The sequence below is a fragment of the Pomacea canaliculata genome, linkage group LG1 (genome assembly GCF_003073045.1).
Source record: "Pomacea canaliculata isolate SZHN2017 linkage group LG1, ASM307304v1, whole genome shotgun sequence".
Lineage (NCBI taxonomy): Eukaryota > Metazoa > Mollusca > Gastropoda > Architaenioglossa > Ampullariidae > Pomacea > Pomacea canaliculata.
The window spans coordinates 14,927,632-14,947,703 of record NC_037590.1 but is presented as its reverse complement, the minus strand read 5'-3'; the positions used below and the strand labels follow the sequence as shown (position 1 = coordinate 14,947,703).

General features: G+C 39.9%; 1 protein-coding gene across 4 annotated transcripts in view; it reads right to left on the bottom strand.

Moving 5' to 3' along the window:
* Positions 1 to 606: 606 nt before the first annotated feature.
* The window catches only part of LOC112572230 (solute carrier family 22 member 4-like), a 32,085-nt gene continuing 12,619 nt past the window's right edge, over positions 607 to 20,072 (bottom strand). For 2 of the 4 annotated variants that reach the window (XM_025251806.1, XM_025251814.1), the window contains exons 2-9: positions 13,861 to 14,844; positions 10,155 to 10,383; positions 8,800 to 8,992; positions 8,185 to 8,418; positions 7,738 to 7,872; positions 5,613 to 5,816; positions 4,357 to 4,429; positions 607 to 3,419 (exon numbers count right to left, since the gene is read on the bottom strand). In XM_025251806.1, coding sequence (XP_025107591.1) covers positions 3,234 to 3,419; positions 4,357 to 4,429; positions 5,613 to 5,816; positions 7,738 to 7,872; positions 8,185 to 8,418; positions 8,800 to 8,992; positions 10,155 to 10,383; positions 13,861 to 14,790 — 2,184 coding nt within the window. In that variant the 5' untranslated portion in view covers positions 14,791 to 14,844 and the 3' untranslated portion in view covers positions 607 to 3,233. The remainder of the gene's footprint in view (positions 3,420 to 4,356; positions 4,430 to 5,612; positions 5,817 to 7,737; positions 7,873 to 8,184; positions 8,419 to 8,799; positions 8,993 to 10,154; positions 10,384 to 13,860; positions 14,845 to 20,072) is intronic. The other 2 variants (XM_025251829.1, XM_025251822.1) reach the window with 2 other exon arrangements.

The window sequence follows — 20,072 nt, the reverse complement described above, 5'->3', positions numbered from 1 at the left end:
CATTGGCTATCCTTTTGGTGCTAAAATAAAGAACTTACGTCAGGAATAGGTGAATTTAATTGTAGACTTTCAGACTTAATACAGTAACTCTCTTCTTATTTCAGCATAAATTAGAAAAACTAGAAAGTAACCTTCTATAGCCATTTTGTTCTCTAAACATTAAGTAAATTTTATCCAAAAATATTATTTCGCACAGTGACTATTATAATGGTAACAAAATTATTTTCTGTTATAAATTCTATCAAAATGTCAAAGTAAAACTGGATTTAAGGTTACAAAGTTAAAGACTTGTTGCCTGTAAATTTACTTGATGAAACTACTAACAGTACATTCTGCAACTGTTTTTAATTTTAAATAAAAAGATACATTGAAGTTTGGCTTGTGCATGTAAGGATCTGAATATCAATTTTGTTTTCGTTGAGGATCAGGTTTCCATCAAATGAGACAAAGAATGTCTCAAAACTATTTACTTGACATGCACAGCTCACAGCATTTGTGTTCGCAAAACACCATTACTATAAATGGACCTGCAGAACACATATTTTACACCAGTCCACTCTCAGGCATTTTCTTGTACTCAACAGATGGGTAAATGATTACACTGGCTGGAGTTCTGAGTGACAGTTTAATAAACTGATGCTTGCGTCATTTAGCGCCATAATATGAACAATTTAGTAACAATGCAAGTAACTAGTAATACATAGTCTTCTGTCAATGCGACAATATTTTATGGCACATCTCTTATTTCGACCTTGTGCTTAGCGGATTTCCTGGAGTACTGGTTACCTGCAAAGCCTAAACCAGCTCAACAGTTTTTAAAACATGGTTATCAATGCAGCAGCTCAATGGAAGATGACAGTTTGTATTGCTTTAACAGTATGTAAGGTTTTATATAGTAATAGCATGTTCAATGTATAGAAAGTGTTGTGCAGATTGGTAATTGAAATGAACAACAAAAATCATCAGATGCCTTTTGTTAACAAATGTAGAGTAAGATCTTATCAAACGTCGATTTGGTACATCACTCACACAAGCGCTTCTGTGAAAATGATAGTAACGGACTGTTTAATCATCGTGGTCCTCATTGATGTCAATGGATGGTAAATATGATGAAATACAGTGAGAAGACTATAACTATCAGAAGGCCAGTAGCAAAAATATAACGGCCTACAATGCTGGTACATTATCTAGGGGAAAATCTGGCATACTTGCAGGCATATTTCGGTTTCACCAGTTTACAGAGGCATAAGGAAGTTCAAAGAATATACTTGAAATCCCGATCATCTTGACATTTTCCTCTTACGCTATAAACAACCTTAAAATTAACATGAAATACAGCAGTTTTGTGATGCTGATGTAAATATACATTATGCACAACAAAATTTATAAAGGTCCATGCTCCCTATTCACCTGATCTTGTTCCATGTTACTTTTCTTCTTCCCAAACTCAAGGCTATCATCAAGGGAACCCGTTTGAGGCGTGGAGGCCATCAAGAGGGCCGTGAAGGGGTATCCCTGGTGAATCCTTCCCGCAGTGCATTGAAGCATGGCAGAGAAAATCTAAAAATACATTAGACCCGATGGGGGATTACTTCGAAGGGAAAACCATGTAGTCTGTTGTTTGGAGTTAAATTGTCACACCAGTGCCGTTACTTTTCAGACACAACTCGTACATATACAGTATATATATACTGCTGACATGTCTTCAAGTACCAGCATTCCACTACGGTTTCAGATAAATATTATGTGACTGGTTGGCATTTTCTATTCAGCTTCATTTCTTGACAAATTCGTTTTAAATGAAGGAAAAATGGCTAGAGATTCACCCCATCCCCCCAAAAATGATATCGAGAGAATCGCTGGTGTATAGGTAAAAGCTCAGTCTATAATAATAATCCTCCTCATCATCATCATCATCTATGATTTACATAGCACATAATCACGCTCATGGAGGAACATATGCTCTCAGTAGAAGACATGGACAGAATACGAAAGACGACGGAGGGAGAAACAACTAAGCAAATAAGTAATAAAAGACAGAAACATGTCACAAAGAGGAATCGGGGAACAAACAATGAAAAGGAAGTGCCATAAATCTGCAGAGACAGAAGAGCAGATGAACTAGTTAATTGACTTCAATCACAACTATTGAAGCTCTGTTGATGTGTGTAAGGAAGAGCTCCAGAAATATTATCTTGAAATATTTTGTCATGTATTTTCCAAATTTTTGTTATACTGTAGTATTAGAAATTAACACAGCAGCATCAATATTTTGTGGAAAGAGCAGCAGACAAAGAGCAAAACAAAAAATAGAATCCCCCAAAAGAACACACTATGGCTTTGAAACATGACACAGGAATGATGGATGACCGACAAGGAAAAGAGCAATACAAGATAGGTGACATACAAGATATAGTGCAGATTTAAAAGAACTTGAAAACTAGAACGCCCATATTCATGTCGAGCTAGAATGTGCAATCTTTTAAGGTGACAAAAAACTTAGAAATGTAGGCTCATATATGTATATATAAAGGTAGCAAGAAAAGAAAATGTGGGATTGTTAAGTCGCTATTTGAAAGCATTATACCTAGAATATTTTCGACATGACGGAAAAACTTTTGACATCTCATGATGAACCACCACAAAAAGAGCAGCCATTTATATTCTGGCATCCTTGATTTGCTATAAGACCCTTTATACCATTTTTGGAGGTGGGGGAGGGCAAAAGAAGGCAAGACGTTCATCTGTTCCTGATTCTTCCTGCATGACGGTAACCGTCAGTCTTCCCCTAGCGCCTTAAATGTAAACTCTTTCAGCAGATTACTAACGGATATATAAGAAGAAGTGCTTCAACGCTACTGTTAAGTCTGGTGGTGTGACTGGATTTACACAGTGAAAAAAAAAAAACAGTTTAGAAGTGATAAAAACTTGCAGGTGAGTATCAGAATGGCTTTGTTGAAAGATCTTGTGGTTTAAAAAGTCGCCAACCTGTATGCTTTAATTAGGAAATTAGTCAAATGGTCAACATACTACAAAGAGCGGCAATTCATCTTCAGCAACGTCGTTGTTGAATTGTCTGTAAGAGAAGTCCTGATGACGATGACTGCTTAGTCACAGGATGAAGAACGAACACACACACACACATTCTGTTCCATCTCTCCTAATATCCCTACAGGTAGCGCAAGAGACCTCCAGCAAGGGGAACGTTCACGAGTTCGATGTTGAGCTTGAGGTCAGAGGACGTCCCAGGGATTGGTGACGAGTCGTACGCCCTCCTGCAAAGGGATGGTCCGGTGCCGGCAGGGCAGGATGTTTGGCAGAGGGCGATATAGTGTTTCTGGAAACAGGAGTCCTGCGAAACCTACACTCGCCATCATGGCGCCAAACACGACGAAAGGCACGGTATAGTGGTAGGCCTCCTGCAGCAAAGGACGCCATCGACATTTTAGGTAAAAGATGTCTCTGACTGTGTGAAAAGTAGACCCTCAGTAAATAATAGTATTAATGACGATTGTTTATAAAGCGAGCTTCCATAATGGTTCACAGCGCTTTACAGAACACACACACGCACGCAGACACACATTATAAAGGTGCATACAACATTCTGCATTATCTGCAAACAACCGGGTACTTCAGAACCCACAGACTGGCAGTCAAAAGCATCATGAAACAAGTGTCAGCCGCTGGTTAAAATGCAGATGATAATCTGGAAGGGAAGGCAAAAATTCGCGGGAATCACTCACTCCCACGCACTCCTACATTTTTCGCTAACAGTGATTGTGTGGTTTTTATTTTATTTTTATTTATTTATTTTTTTTTTGAAAGTGCAAGGAGTTATCTAAAAATAAGTTTTCATCTCAGTTAAATGAGCTTTCAAATAAATTCGGAGAATTTTATGTGCTTTGTTCTCTTTCTTCTATACATTAGAGAGATGGAATGGGCTACTACCCTTTCGAAAGGAAAGAAGAAATCTTAGAGCTTTGACAGATTTGAGAGCTTTGAAGTTGGGGAGTTCTGAGGTTTCTCCAGGAGAAAAATCATTGCTCGTGCGTATGTGTAAAGCTAAAATTAAACTAAGCGTGCAATGTCTTCATAAAGAATTAATTACTCAAACTATCTTTTCTGTAGGTTTCTTTACTTTTGGCTCTATTTTTAGGCTTTCTGTTAATCTTCGGATGTTTTAAGTTGTTTATCTGGAACACGAGAATTCCTAGCAATCAACAAGTGCTTCCTATAACAACCTTCACTTTGTCGCCGCTCACAAAAGCCAACCCTTGCAGGCCTTTCCAACAAAGCTTTCATCTACACTATCAAATAATACAGGTGACTCAAATGATTGTTCTGACAAACACTCACAAGAAAAACAAACGTTTCAGCAAGTAAAGAGCCGCCTGTAACCGCCACAGCACATACACCGACGCCCATACACCTGCAACCGAGAACATAAAACTGTGATTAGTGGCGACACTCAACCCAGGTGGTCAATGCTTCACAACGAGGAGAAATTAATAATCTACAACAGACTACCCGGGGGAAATAATAAAAAAAGAGTATATTTGATTTCAATTTCTACACATGCAGCTGCTGAGCAGCTGGTACACGTTAATTAGAAGTCTCATCTCCATCATCATATGCATGCCCAGGTCGCTGATTCGTGAAAATAGAAGCTCCAAATAATGATTACTGGATTCTAATACCACGTTTCACTAGGATTATTTTTATTTCGTAAATGGAATGACAAACAAAAAAGAAATTTCAAAAATTTCTCTTAGATAATTAATATTGTTTAATTTACTTTTTAAATTACGTTTAATTAAAAAGGTACTCTTAGAAAAAGGAAATAATGATGAAGAAATATACGATGGGATAGTAGAGGTCAGATGCACAACACTTCCCTAGATGCCAGCTGTTTGGCTTAAGGTTTAGTGGGGGTGTATTTTTGTCTGACTGAATAAAACTAGTTTACTACTATTTCCTAAAATCTTGGTGACTATTTCCCTTTCTTTTCTTCAGTTTTAAGATACATCACCATGCATAGAAAACAATTTAGCTACTTCTAATAATATATGATTTATAAAGTTCATCTCCTGCCAGTTAGAACACCACCTGCTTCATACAATATAAGTATCCAGACTGACTACTTAGGGTTAAACCTCCAGCTGGCGCATACAGGGAGGTCTTGTGCCTCAGGCCCCAGATCCCTGGTATTGTGAGAAGTTTGCTCCCATAGACACACGCTGAGGTGCTTTATGAGGAATATTTTGTATCTTGTACCGATTTCTTTCATCGAACTTCAGAGTGGTGCTGGATGTAACAAACTAGTAGAAGAGTATGAAAGATGTTGTATATTCTAGTTTTCTTGCTCATACTGCATGACTACATCATTTCATTTTATTATCGTCGTCGTCCTTTTTTTAACATTTCACCTTTGTCTTTCTATCTCTCTTCTGATATGGACATGGATGATGACTACAAACGCACTGATGAAAAAACAACGCGTGATGGAAGATGCAAGTTTTGTAATATACCTCCCGATTTCCCCCAACCCACCACCAAGACGAGGGCTTTCCCACCTCCCACTTCTCCTCTTCTCCCGAAACTATCTAATCTACCTGACGACTGTAGGGTACATCTCCACGGCAATGACGAAGACGAGGCAGAGCGAGGCGGTGACGCCTATCTTGCCGAAGACGGCCATGCCAGTGAGCATGCTGGGCATCTGGGCCAGGTTACCTGTAAAGTGCAGCACCACCACGGACATCAACGCCAGCCCCGACGCCACGGCGTAGAGAAACAGACACCACCGCCGGCCGAGGCTGCAAGCACGTCAGACAATGCAGTGCAAATACTTACGTGGCATTCATCTAAATAAAGCTCATGAAGTATTTAAACTGCACTGATCCTACGAAAATAGTTCAAGACGCTAGGGGAGTGTTAAAAAATCTGTTGAAAGAGGTGCAGGGGCAGTCTGGAGAGTGTTCGAAACTCAGGGCCCGGCGTAGGCAAAGTTCGCTGGTCAGCAGGATAAAAAGCGGGGAAAGTGGCATCAGAGTGTGTCAGCCGCTGAACCAAGTGGGTGGGATGGGGTCTGGAGTGTGAGCTAGGAAAAAAAGGTAATCAGGAGCATAGTGATGGAGACATTTATAGCAAAGACAGTTCAGATGGGATATCGTCGGTGACAGGCAGCCAATGAAGTAAGCGAGGAGGAAGGGGGTGGGGCAGGTGATATGATCAGGCAGAGAGCACCGGACGGGAAGCAGCGTTCTGAACCAGTTGAAGGATGTGAAGTAATGGGAGGCCAGCACAAAAAATAGTTTCAGTAATACAGGCGTGAAAAAAGAAAGGAGACAACCAGATTAAAGGTGACAGGTAGTAGAGAGGCGAGTAGAAGAGAGTAGAATTCTTTTTTCCTCTTTTTGGAATGGTCGTGGCAATGAAAATTAAGGTTAATTCCTGCGTTATATATAATCTATAGACAATACCATTTCATTGTCCATTTATAGAAATTATTATAGTTCTTTGCTTAACAAGTCTTGTCAGCTATATCAAAACTTTATCGACTTTAGAAAGGCTTTTGACAGTGTCTGGTACGAAGGACTATGGAATGTGATGCGAAAACTCATCATCGAACAGGGTCTCGTCCAAGTCATCGAGGGTCTGTAAAGCTCAAAGAAAGCAGTGCTGCTGGATAACCAAATGGGAGGTTGATTTTGTTTCTGAAAAAAGGACGACTTGTTGACACCTGCGCCTGCGCATTCGAAGCGATCTCGAGCACAAGAGCATCTCCTGACACCTGTCAAGGCAGGTATGACGATGACATGCTCAACAGAATTATAGACAAAATTATAGATTTCCAGTTGACAACTTGAGCACACAACAACCTGATGGGAATTCATGGTATTTTCTGGCTAACACATAGCAGGACTAGTACTAAATTATGGGAACCTTTATCTTCGCCTTTATTTATATTCCAGAGTGTGTGTGTCGCAGACAGAAAGTGAGAGTGAGATTTCTTTTGAAGGCTGAGTGGCAATATTCGGTTATTGCTCCTGGGAATAAATGCATCATATCAGAAATGAGAGTTCAAGGCTTCTCTTGGTCGCAAAAAAATTTAATAATATTACTGACAGAAACATGCCGCCTACTCTTGTCTCATGCGATATCTTCAGACAAGTAAATCCTGTTCAAAGGAACCTTTCAAGCGCAAAAGTTATTTTGTTCTTTTTATTTATTTTTTCTTTCTTTCGTCCTTTCTAAATGATACAATACCATTATGTTTTTAGCTTTAAGGTCGCATCACACTTACAACTCTAGTAATACCGGCGTTACATCAACAGCTCTAATGACACTGGTGTTACACTAACAGCTCTATCTTTTCTCAGCTCCTAAGCAGTGTTCTCCTATACTTTCTTCTGCATACGAAAGTCGGGTGAATTATTTGATTCAGCAGCTGATTCTCTCTGTCTGGCTAAGAACAGGAAGCATTATACAGATGCATGTGTTGGTTCAAAATATTTAAATCGAAACTATCTCATTAAAGCTAGAAATTTTCCATTCTTTGCAGCGGAGATCCAGTGAGCTGTTGACAGGTGGACAGTAATGGAGATAATGTTTCCGCTGCCGTGTCACTGGCATTCGCGAGCCTAGATGAAGGTAATTTGACTTGTAAATGAGGACAGGAAGGTTAAGCCATAACTAAAACCTCGAAACACACGCTGCAAAAGTAATGTGCCTTACCATCTGTTCACAACGACGGCAGACCAGCCTAATGGCAAATCGATGACAAACGGCAATGAGACGTCGACGTAGATGTTGCCAGTCATGTCTTTGACCTTGGCAAGAAGACAAAAGTAGACAGACGATGCCACTAAACTGCAGAGAGAAACAGGGTGTGTAGTGAGTGTCAAAGTCTTGACAACCACAAAGGTGACTGTAGTTGGGGACTTGGGAAGGGTTAGAAAAAAAATGAAGAAAAAGGAGAGAGGGAGGTGTGTGCAAGGTGGTGACATATGCTCACACACCAATGCATTCTGCATAAGTTAGACATGTCAGGTTCATCATAATAAACTTCTAGCTTGTGACATATATGTAAGGTGTGTAATAAGGGTGGAATAAAGGCAGGCGAGGGTGGAAGAGGCTGTCATGATGCCCAGTGACTCATGGGTGTGCAGTAGAGATACCCACCATGCGTACGTAAGTGCCAGTGTCCACTTTGTAGTCTCCAGGGAGTAAAACAGGTCAAGAAACGTGTACCGCTTGTTGTGCATGTTGGTCACCACGCAGGCACGTGACTTGTCGAACAGCGACAGAAAGTCCGGCACGGTGGACGCATTACAAGAAATGATTTCCTTCAGCGTCATCTCGGCTTCTGTGAACCTCTGATGGCACATCAGCCAGCGGGCGCTCTCGGACGCAACACTAAACAAACAAACAAAAATCATTTTACTTCAGAAAGGAGTTAGTGTCGACAACTATAATGCATCAGGTTACATAGAGAAGAGATATTTGGCAAGCGATTGACCCCGAGGAAATCGAGAAAGCTAACGAGTTGAAGCAATATGACTTTGTTGTTGGCAGGATGAGGCTATGTCGTTTATGAGCAAAAGATAAAATAAAGCATACTTCACGATATGTACAATTGAAAGTCTAATTAGCCCATTTACCAAATGAGGACCATCTGCGGGATGTTTTCGCGATTAATTTCTATATTAAACAGTCTGTCAAGTTCAGAATACTCTACATAGGATCCGTAAACTCTTCCTTTGCGCTCTATTCTTTCTTCAGAAGGAGCATACTCACAAATATGTACCAATTAAGGGAATGCCAACGCCGCCGGAAATAAAGGCAAGGTAACGCCAGTGTCGTGTAATGAGAAGTTCCAGGGAGATAAACACAACACCGGCGACCCAGAGCCCTGAACACAAACAGACATCTCGCCCTTCGGGGCCCACGAACTCCAGCGGAAACACCACGCTTACTACTGCGCATGCTCCTGAAAAACAGAGTCAGCACTGAAAGGAAGTTTAAATTACCACCAGTCAAACCAAAATCCATATAAAAAAACAAATAAATAAAGGTACAAAGAAATAAAATTATTACTGTAATAAAGAATAACTATTTTGTTAAGACACACACATACTCATACTAACGCATCATCTCTCGAAATAGGTTGACAGATTGTTCCCCTGATTGTATTTTTTTAAATCTAACTTTTGTATTTTTAAAATGTTCTCAGTGGGCATCGCTACAAATTTGCATTGCCAGAAAAAAACTGTATGAACACATTTATTGCATAGTAAACTACTTTATCACAATTCTTTTAAATATCAAAGAGGATGGATATTTTACACTTTTTATTTACGTTCACTACCTGCATGGAGTTTTTAATCTGTCATATTATACTACAACTTATATTTTCGAGCAATGATTGTAATAATAAAATAAAAAATATTAAAATAGACTTTAATTAACAGAAATGTAATTAGGGAAAGAGGTATAAAAGTTATTTTTGCAGCTGTTTCCTTTAATGGCATTGCAGGATTTTAGTGAAACAAATTACACCTAAACGTCAAGATAAATAGTATTGGTGTTGCACTAAGGTACTGTTTATCAACATTTTCAAAAGAGGTTTAACTACTAATGAATGGAGTAAAAGACAGCAAGATGTATGCAAGAACAGTTTGACAGGATAGGGCAGTCTTGCTTTATTCCACATAATCTCATCTAGCAATGTTTAAACATTTTGAATTATGCTACTAAAAGTTCTTTTGTATTGTTATTGTTAAAATATTATTCAATAGATTTTACAGTATAGCAACCTTTAGAAATAAGTTCATGTTGGAAATTATTCATTTCATTCTTTTCATGACAAGAATTAGCCTGACTTGCAGGTCGAGAAAAAAATATAATGTAAGCAAAGAATCCTCTAAAAATTGTGTGTGTTTGTTTTTAAATTAACAGGGTATTTTTGTTGTTGCTTTTCACCAGCAGAGTTCCTTTAATTTCAGCTCATAAACAAAGGACTGATTGTAAAGACTAAAGTTTTACAATCCATAGAAACTTATTTTGTTCCCGTTAAAAAATATATTAAATGACATATGGTTATAGAAAGAAATCATCTAATGATTGCGACGAGGGCGTGCTGACAGTCTCACCTGCAAACAAACCAACCAGAAATCGCGATGCTGCCAGCATGGTCCAAGAGATGGCGAAGCCCGACAGAGCCTGTGCTATAAGCATCAAAGGGAAATATATGTACAGTGGTCTCCTCCTCCCTGCTATGTCCGCTCCCATGGCTCCCAGCGCCGCACCCAGCATGGCTCCGAACGTCTGGCAGTAGGTACTGTACTGGGCCAGCTTCTGGCGATCAATGTCCCTCAGCCACTGCAGCATAGTCAGAAACTAATTGAAGTACATAAGTGTAATGTAACGAATGGACAAACAAGGACAAAGGTTTGATCCAGTTTGGCAAAGTTTTCTCAAGACGGTTATACAGGTCAAACTTTCCTCCATGTTTATCCTTGCAAGAAAGTGTTTAAAGCTTTTAACGGCTGCTTTCCTTTGAATGGAGCTGTCGTGTGTAGAGAGATTTTTCTGTTTAGACCGCCTTAGACATGGAGACAAGTTTCTACACAGAGTACGTGGCTCCGTCTTGGAGCAGGCTCGTTTTCTCAATGACAGTTTGTGGAGGGGCGAGGTTGCCTCCTCCGCAGCCGAGACGATTGGATTAATGGGCTATTTGTTCTCACCATTCCAGCTGCCAGTCACTTGTAAACGTCTCTGTTTTCCTGACATCCGCTCAGTCAAATACGCCATCAACAGCAGCAGCAACATTTCCAGTGACACGTATTAATTTTCTCTTCCTTCCAACGACGTCAGACATGTCTTGAATAATTTATTTAGTCCCAGCTGTGAGAAGCTTACGTCACGTGCCAGAGAAAAATATTGCTGAAGTTGGTACGTGCTAACTTCTCATACCTGTAACACTTTGTTGTTGTTGTTGTGTTTTTGTTTTTACACGAGACACGAAGCACTTGTGAACCAGATGACCTTTTCTAAGCACTAATTTTATGGTTAACAAGACGCGGTCAATGAAAATGCTTATATTTGACCCTCTTTTTATCTTAACTCCGTACAGCCAGTTCACCTGGCTCCAAATCATCTAACTGGCTTTCGCTTAACTGCCACGAAATATTTTTTTTTCACGATCTGGAGCCGAGTGCAGTGTCAAGCCAGGTGGGTGCTAACGGCCTGGCAGTCAGGAGAATTACCAATATTTTATAAGTTTTTGAGCCGTGAAGGCAAAGTGTAAAAGACTTCTGCTTTTAGAGAGACTGTACTTTGTGCTGAACCAAATTACTTTGGCCTGTACAGTTTCACAAGTTTAGTATAACTGAACAATTTGCGTGATATTTCATGGTTTAAAAAAAAAAAAAAAAATTTGCTGTTTTATATAGAAAATATTTTGATTCTTCATTGTTAGCTGATGTGAATAAAAATGGGTCTTGCTATTATTGCTCTGAATAACAGTTTTGTTGGCTGTTGCCTCGAGATTAAATAAATTTGTGAATTTCTATTATGCAAACATTCCTACATAGTGAGGGTGTAGGGTACTGTCGTGCAATGACTAGATCGAACAATTGTTTTCAGCTTTTTTTCTAAAGCTTTTGATATACTGTATACATTTGCTGAACTGTGAAATAGTTTTTTTGTTTTTTTTGTTTTTTTTTTTTTTTTTTTTTTGTTTTGTACAAAGGAGAAATAAGTTTTTGTGAGAACAATATGGTTGCAGTTTTTGTGTCATTCAAATTTTGATTTATGCTAGAACAAACTGCACATTTCTGGAAAGTGTTTTTTAAATATGTGTGTGTGTGAGGTATTAGGTCACATGATTGTTGGATGTAATTTCTTGTTATTGTCGTGCTTTGCTTCAGGCTTGAGAGAAGTGCTTAACTTACATTCATATGGGGTTGACATGGAAGTGTGCGCATACTGTGTTGTATGACTTGTTTTTTGACTGTGCCTTGTGCGTTTGTGGTTGTATTTTTCCTACGATGTTAAATATTGTATATTTATTTGTATCTGTTTGGTGTATTTAAGTATTATGAAATAAAATCATCCAAAAAAAAAAAAAAGTTTTTGAGCCGACTACTGAAGTGACTATACACCACAGGTCTACCACCTGGCGATGTTTGACTTTTATTGGAACGTTTAATTGTCTAGTGGGTGGGGGTTCTCTAGTGTATGTGCGTGTAGTAAAAACTGTAATAAAAGTATTATTGCTGATTTGTTGCTTTATATATATATTATTTCTCAATCACTTGACGGAGAAACTTAAAGGCCGTATGCAAAATATCACTCTGCACATTTCTTTGTTTCTACAAGGATTCATTCCTGTAATTAAAAAAAAATTTTGTGACAAAATTGTGGATAGTTATTTCTTGCATTAGTGCTAATTATCACACTTATAATGCTATTTTGGGTTGTTTTGGAAGCAATGCATGATGCTGCAATACTCATATTTCACGCCAATTCTCTCCAATCCTGGCAAAAGGTTCGAACTTATACTGTAAACAATTGTTTTGCTCGTCGCAGTGACGCTTGTAATGTTTTTCACTGACTTTCATACCCAATGATTGGGATGTAGCTGATTGAACACGGGTAATTTATCTGAACTCCTGACATGTCATGACATGTCGACCGCATGCCGTTGAGTTTATTATCCATCTGTTTAAATCGTTTGCAACTACAATTTTCGTCTTCGGGTTCTTAGGCATTTACTATCGGGAGAGCAGATAATACTAGCTTTTCACTTGTCTTTTGGTTTATTTACAGTTGTGACAGCTTATAACACAGCAGTGATCTTTTCCACCCTTTACGCTCGTTTGTCATAATAAATACAACTGAGTTTCTGACAAGCTGACCCCAGCTTCCGTTTTAACCACCGACGATTGTGCATTGCGCATGCGCTGAATAATTGACGAAATATCCTCATGAAAGCAGCGATCATCAGTCATGCAGAATGCATGGTGGACAAGTCTGAGATGATTTTTGTGCTTCAATAGTTGCAAGCAGGTCTCGTCCTGCTGTCCGTTCTGGCAGAAAGATTGTTGTATACTGCCGAAGACATTGGAGGAGCGGTGCAGGTCCACCATTAACAGCGAGAAATTAATGAGGTATTGAGGGGCTGGCTGACGTGTATATATCTGAAGGGGGAAAAGTCACGTGAGATTGTGGACTTTTGCCGCTTCGTAGCCGAGCTGTAAGTTAAGCTCAAATACCTGCTGACACTTTGGATGACAACTCAATAGATTTTGCATGATTGTATCAATTGAACAAACCATAAAATATTTAATATTATATTTACGGGTCTTCTCTTTCGACAGTTCCTCTTTATCACTAATATCAACCATTGTATATTATGGGTGTTTACGAGCACTCTACGGAACTTTGGCAGCTGTTATACACTCTCTTCCCTGAGGTTGTGTGTGTGTGTGTTTATTTATGGCGGTCGATGTGTCTTTTATTTGCCGTTGCGTTTTGGTCTTTGTAGGTATGCACACTATTTTTATTTCGTGTTTATTCTTTTTATTTGTCGATTTGCATTTTGCTGTAAAGCGCAAAGAACTCAAGTAGGCAATAAATTAAAATTATCCATTATTATTTTTCTTAATACCTGCTTGATTGCAATTATTGGTGGTGGTGGTGGTGGTGGTGGTGGTGGTGGTGGTGGTGGTGGTGGTGGTGGTGGTGGTGGTGGTGGTGGGTGGTGGTGGTGGTGGTGGTGGTGGTAGTGGTGTGAGAAATACATCATCATAGAATTGGGATAAATCATTACTGAGATATCGATTAGAATCTTACCTCGTCGACTGGAAGATAAGTCAAAGTAAAGTACATCGGGCTTTTTTCCTCGACGTCGGCGGCGCATGTTGTCGTGGGCTCTCGCGAGACTGTGTTCTTTCTGCCCCCGCCGGTGTCGGAGACTGCTTCCGGTAAATCACGGGGAGACGTGTTCGTTCCCGCACGTTCCGTTGATACAACATCAGCAAGAGGGATGGCCTGGGTGGCACCAGCAGACACGAGAGTTTGGGTATTGGCGCCGACAGAGCTGTGCGGTGGCGTCGCGGAAGAAGCACGTAATCCTTCACGTAAATTCTCACCAAACACATCGTCGTCATCAACGTGCCGAAAGCGACTTGTCGTCCATGACTCGACATTCCACTTTTGCGAAGGAAAGACGGTGTAAGATTGAGCAGATGCCTCCGTTGAGTCCCGACCAGCAGCAGAGGGTTCGATGTCTTTGCTGTTGCTAGGTGACCTGTCTGTGAGACTAGTCTGTGTCACAAAAGTGCCCGTAGAATATGTTTCCCCCCATTCCGTTCGGATAGACCTGATCCTTCTGCCAAAGGAGCTGGTTACATCCCCGAAAGTTTCCGTCGAAACATCACTTAAGCTCAATGTCAAGGTGGTGGGTGACGACACAATCAACAGACGATCGGAAACGTGGTCTGCCGGGAAAGAAGCTTTGTCGGACGATTTCGAAGGACGAGGAGGGTCCTTCGTCACCGTCTCCTTCTCACCGCATCTCGGTCGCGCAGACGACTCTCCATTGGTGGCCAGAGGTGGCGCGGGAGGAGCAAAATCCAGATGGCATTGGGAGGCGTAGACGAGGGCCGACACGGTCAAAGCTTGCAGGAAGCACGTACAGATGAACAAACGCTTTTGGTAGAAACCCAGGCCCCTGCTCTGCACCAGGATCAGCTCCACTGGGGCTGCGCTTCCATCCTCCATCCCAAGAGCCCAGGTCCCAGTGAATGGCTACTTTCTCTCTCTCTCCTCAGTTTTCTGCACAACATGGAAGTGGGAAATCGTTATCTATTCTAGTCTACAATAACACACTCATATATTCCTAGAAATACCTGGGGAATGCTGATGGGTTTCCCGCAGCTCCCCTCATCATAACTTTATTAACTCACATAAATCACTTGCTTGAATATTCAAATGATGTAGCTCTTTTCAGCTAAGAAACTCTATTTCTTGACTTTTTTCCTGACCTTGGCTTTCCCCTATCATTTTTCTTCTCTGACTCATCAATCCATACTCCTTTTTCTAAGCTTGCTTCTTTTTCGTCTACGTTTATGGGATGTCTATCGCATCGTGAAAAAGACTAATATTACACATCCACAGTCTTTCTTGAGGAATATCTTTTTAGAAAAAAATACACTCTGTAAAATTTGTAATTTATCAGATAGAATGTTTTCACAAGGGTTTGCTTATTGACGCCGTGGTCCAAAAGATGATTCGACTCAAATGATGTCAGAAACAAGTATTTCTAGCATTTCTTCTTTTCCTTCTCTCCCTCCAGCCTTTTTATCTCCTTCTCATTAACACTGAGCGCATGCAGTGATTGACCCCCGAGGAGGCATGACCCAGGAGGACTGGTTAAAGGAGAGGTGAACGCATCTGCATCATATTTCATGTCTAAATTGAAGTGGAACAAATTTATGAGACACCATGCAAATATCAGATAACTCTAGGCCACCGTATTTCAACACAGAAGAAAATTAATGAGCTGCACACACACAATATATCGTCAAAGATCCACATTTCGCTATGTAGTCTAGTCACTACCCAGTCAGCTTTTACTAGAGAGTCTGGAACGCAATTTCTTCAAAGTGTTATTCATCGGAATCAAAGGGATAATAATCAAAAACAACCGAGGGCATCAGCAGCAGCATAAAAAGAAAAGAAGAAATGCTCTACGTCCTTTTTTCGCTCAGAACAAAAATCGTTACTAATTATTTAAAGCTTCGTCAACTAATGTTTAAAAACATGTTTTTTTAATGGAAAAGATAAGTTGTTTATGGTGTGGTGGGTGGGGAGGATTTGGTGGAACGATTCTTTTATGCTTTATTTTGTCTGTTTTTAATGTTTTTGACGGCAGTGAGTCTTTCCTTCAGGTTTTGGACAAAAGTGCGACTTCTACAAAGAACCTTTACACTAAAAACTCAGTTTTGTAACTATGCACTTAACGTGTTGTCTAATTATTCGTAGTGGCTGGCAGGAGAGGTGGACCTCATTGTTGGCTGTGACAGGATAAACAACACTGACAGATCATCGGTCACAGTGTGTTGTAACTATTGTCAAAATAATTGCTATTTATCTACGGCGCTCCCTGAGTGTTCTCGTCTTGTCTTGGTGCCTTGCACTAACAGGAGTTCTCGGTACTCGTTACACGAGGGTTCATCAGTGTCACGTGTCGTCTTCAGCAGCTGCTTGCGAGAATGCTATGTCGAGGTCGTTCTTTTATCTTGTCCCTTAACCTGTCTTTTTTTTTCCCCTTTTTCTTTATTCTATCTTTCTTTCTTTTGTTTCTTTATTTTTTCTTTTTCCTTCTTATTTCACGCCTTAGCTTCTATTTCTTTTCCATTATTCTTTCCTTCTTTTCACTTTTTTTTCTCGCCTGTATGAATACAAACGTTTTTCTCCCTTTTTTGTCTCTCCTTTCTCGTTTTCTCGTTTTTAATGCTTTCTTTCTTTCATTTATTCACTCCTCTTTTCATTGTCTTCTCTTTTCTCTATTTTCTCTATTTTCTTTGTTCTATTTTTTCTTTCTTTGATTTCTTTTTCCATTTTTCATACATTCTTTTTGGCTCGGAAAAATGTGCTAAAAAAAGAAATGTCTGCCCAAACCAAACACACACTTGGACATACTAAATGCATCCACACATGCAAACATATCTAAGTTGGTTAAAAATAACAGCAGAAGACAAATTGTTGTCGACAAGCAAGAAAAAAGTTCTCGTTCAGCTTTGTCGATGATTTGATGATGAAGTGGAAACAGAGACAGGTGCAGAGACGCTGAGAAACCTTTGATTCGCAACACTCCAGTGTCTGATTTTCCGATTAAGCTTTCCGGTCAAAAAACGTGGAAATAGACTTTTCCTCCCTCTAAAATGGCCTCTCTCTACAGAAAATGTACGAAGCATGAACAGAAACTGGTTAAGTGAAATTTATGTCTGTCAGGTACTTCGTATGTGTGTGCGCTTGCGTACTTGTAGGAGGGGTGGTGAGGGACGATGATGTTTACATTTCGACATCAACAACACTTAAGCAGCATTCAAGTAAACACATCAATTAGAATCATACACTGCACGAAAGTACTTTTTAAATGAGGTCTACAGCATTTCAGAGTTTTTATCCACGATTTTGTTTTTCAACAAGCTCTTCGGATCATCTGAGAAGTGTCAGATACACGCAACAAGACCTCTCCTCAACTTTCTCATCAGCTAGTTATCTGTCTTCAGCTTCACCACCTGCCACCTACGAGTGTTTCCTGCTGCATCATTTACAGATTTTTCTATAATTTATTTTCACTCAGATGGAAGACATTTTTTACCTATAAATACTTTGAACAAAATCCTGCTTGACAGATGACTGATGTCTTTTATTGTCAGAGGCTTGCGAGACACATGTTCAGTACAGACATCGTTGATCTTAAAAATGAAAACGAAACAGATGTGAGAGATTCGAGGTTTTGTTTAAAGCAAACATTTTTCCTAGTCTGACTGTAGCTGATTTATACGACATCTGCCTGTTTCTCCGATCCAGTTTTTCCCCAAATAGTAGTTGCACGAACTTTTAGAAATATACCAAGACTGTAAGAAAAGGACTTTCTTTCTAAGCCAAAATTGATTACAGAAAGAGATTATAAAAAGAAAAATAGCTGACAGAAAAAAAAAATCGACAAAAAGTATGAACCCGTGGAAGACAAGAAAGAAAAAGACTAAACTTAGAAAGCAAAAAGCTCTATTTTGGAAAAAGAAAAGTGCTTATACTGATTGTTTGGTCTCTTGTGGCAGGTGAAGATGTAGGCACGTCAGATATCTCTTGGCAAGAACAGAACAATTCTCAGTAAAACATGTCTGAATAGTCAGGTCGTAAGACACTCAAAAACTAATACATCTTGAGCTTCATACGCAGACCTTATCAGCAGCTGTGTGCGAGCGACTAGTAAACATTCCCAAACGGCAGTGTCGTTTGGACATCAGACACTTCGTCTTCATCTTTTCCTCCATGTAGCTGTTGCCTCGAAGATAAGTGTGAAGATAAGACTTTTCGGCTGACTGCCTAGTCGTGTGCGAAAAGCCAAAAACTGAAAACATCTTGGGCTTTACAGCTCTACTGGCGTTCATTTATTTCTAATGAATGGATGAGCTCAGTTCAAGAAACTATCTTCCAAAATTTGGGGAATCCCACTAACCCTTGTTCTCAAGATACACGCCTACAATATAGCCATTCACAGAAAAAGGTCAACAACACAGACACATTCAGTGCACACAAGAATAGAGGGCGAAAGAACGACGTCTGCAGCTCTCACTTCTGATCGCTTTCGTCTCACCTGTGTAGGTTAGTTGTCTTATCTGGAAAGTATCGCATGGCTCCCTCCACTTGAGGCGGTGTGAAGCGGAGACTCAAGAAGTTTCGTCTGGACGATCGACGCAGTGCTCTCCAATGTCCAGTCGATTCGTGGCAAGATTGATGAGCGATACACAACTTTTTGAGAATAGATCTGCTGCAGTTACTGGGCAAGGCGCTGGCGGCGGAGTGTGTTTCTATGTCAACAACAGGTACTGTACAACGGTTATTCTTCGTGAAAAGATGTGTACTTGTGACCTTGCGGAGAGAATTCCCCCAGCTGTTTTTCAATCGCGCATTGAGCGCATCTTTGTGATGCGGATACTGGCGCGCTATAAAACTACATCATCATCATCATCAAATAATATCCTCCATTAAGCTTTAACCAGTTATCAGGGGAAAACATTGCTCCCTTCTAGACCTTTAAAAGCTCAGATAGACATTTGCAGAGAAGGAAGTATGGACAATTGCGAGTCGACTGCTGACGAAGAAGGCAGTGAGAAGGCTTTGTCAACATCGCTCGAAAGAGTAAATAATGTAAATATAATGGGACCTCAGCTGGCGGGTAGTATGCTGCGTCTGAAAGAGGGACCAAGAACTGCTCTCGTGAAAGATTGTCATAAATATTCCATCAGCCCATTCTGCGAGCAGTACTCTTCCTGTTCCTGTCAGACATGCTCAGTTTAGCGTTGGCCATGCAAAGAGCGTTGCTTACTGAGCGCTGAGCCAATGTCGGATAAAAGGTTGAGGATAGTGCCCGAAATGATGCACTTCACTTTGGGTAATTCTTTTAGCAGACCACACATCAAGCCTATGGAGCTAAACTTAGCCTTTATCCTAGAAAGTATGTTCATCAAAGGGAACAGAAAGGACAAGAATTCACCCCTCTCTCTCCTTCTCTTAATCTCTCTTTATCTTCCTCTCTCTTGTTTAGCTCGTTCGCCAACAAAAAAAAAAGAAATTACGAACTTAGATATCAGCTGACTATTGCTAAATATTCTAAAGTTATCGAATGATATTCCAATGAAAATCATTAAATCGTCTAAAGTGATCACCTATTATTTAGTAACATTAAATCACAATCAGAATAACAGTATTATCCGTTACCCATCCACAACTAAGAACTTGAAATTTAAAACCTTTTCACTTCAATGAATAAAATATAATGTTCCTATTAACTCATTTTCAACATAAAATGCTGTTGTTAAAGGGCAAGGCTACTCAAAATGCATTTCTGCTCACAATGTCGGGTGCAAACGATTTTATGCTCAGAATACACAGATGACATGTCTACCCGGAACCCCCAACAATAAAAAGATAAACAAAATCAGATTTATTAAATCGGATAGTGAGAGCTATCTAGGAGAAAGTATTCCCCTCTAACGTAGAACTTAATTCCACAAGTGCACTTTCTCCACTCCTTAAACTCTCTCCCCTTTCGAACATTCTCTCTAAACTGTTGAACATACTAGCCTGCGACATAACCCAGCGGTAAAACAAAATGGCTTTGTGAAAGCTGTACCTCACAAAGAAGAACAATATTTTCCTTTGCTAACTGAAATCAATTAAAGGACGCTAACAAACCTCAGACAAAAATTCAAGAAATTGAGAACCGAACGTCCGACAGAACAACACCTGTCCCCCAAACAAGAGGT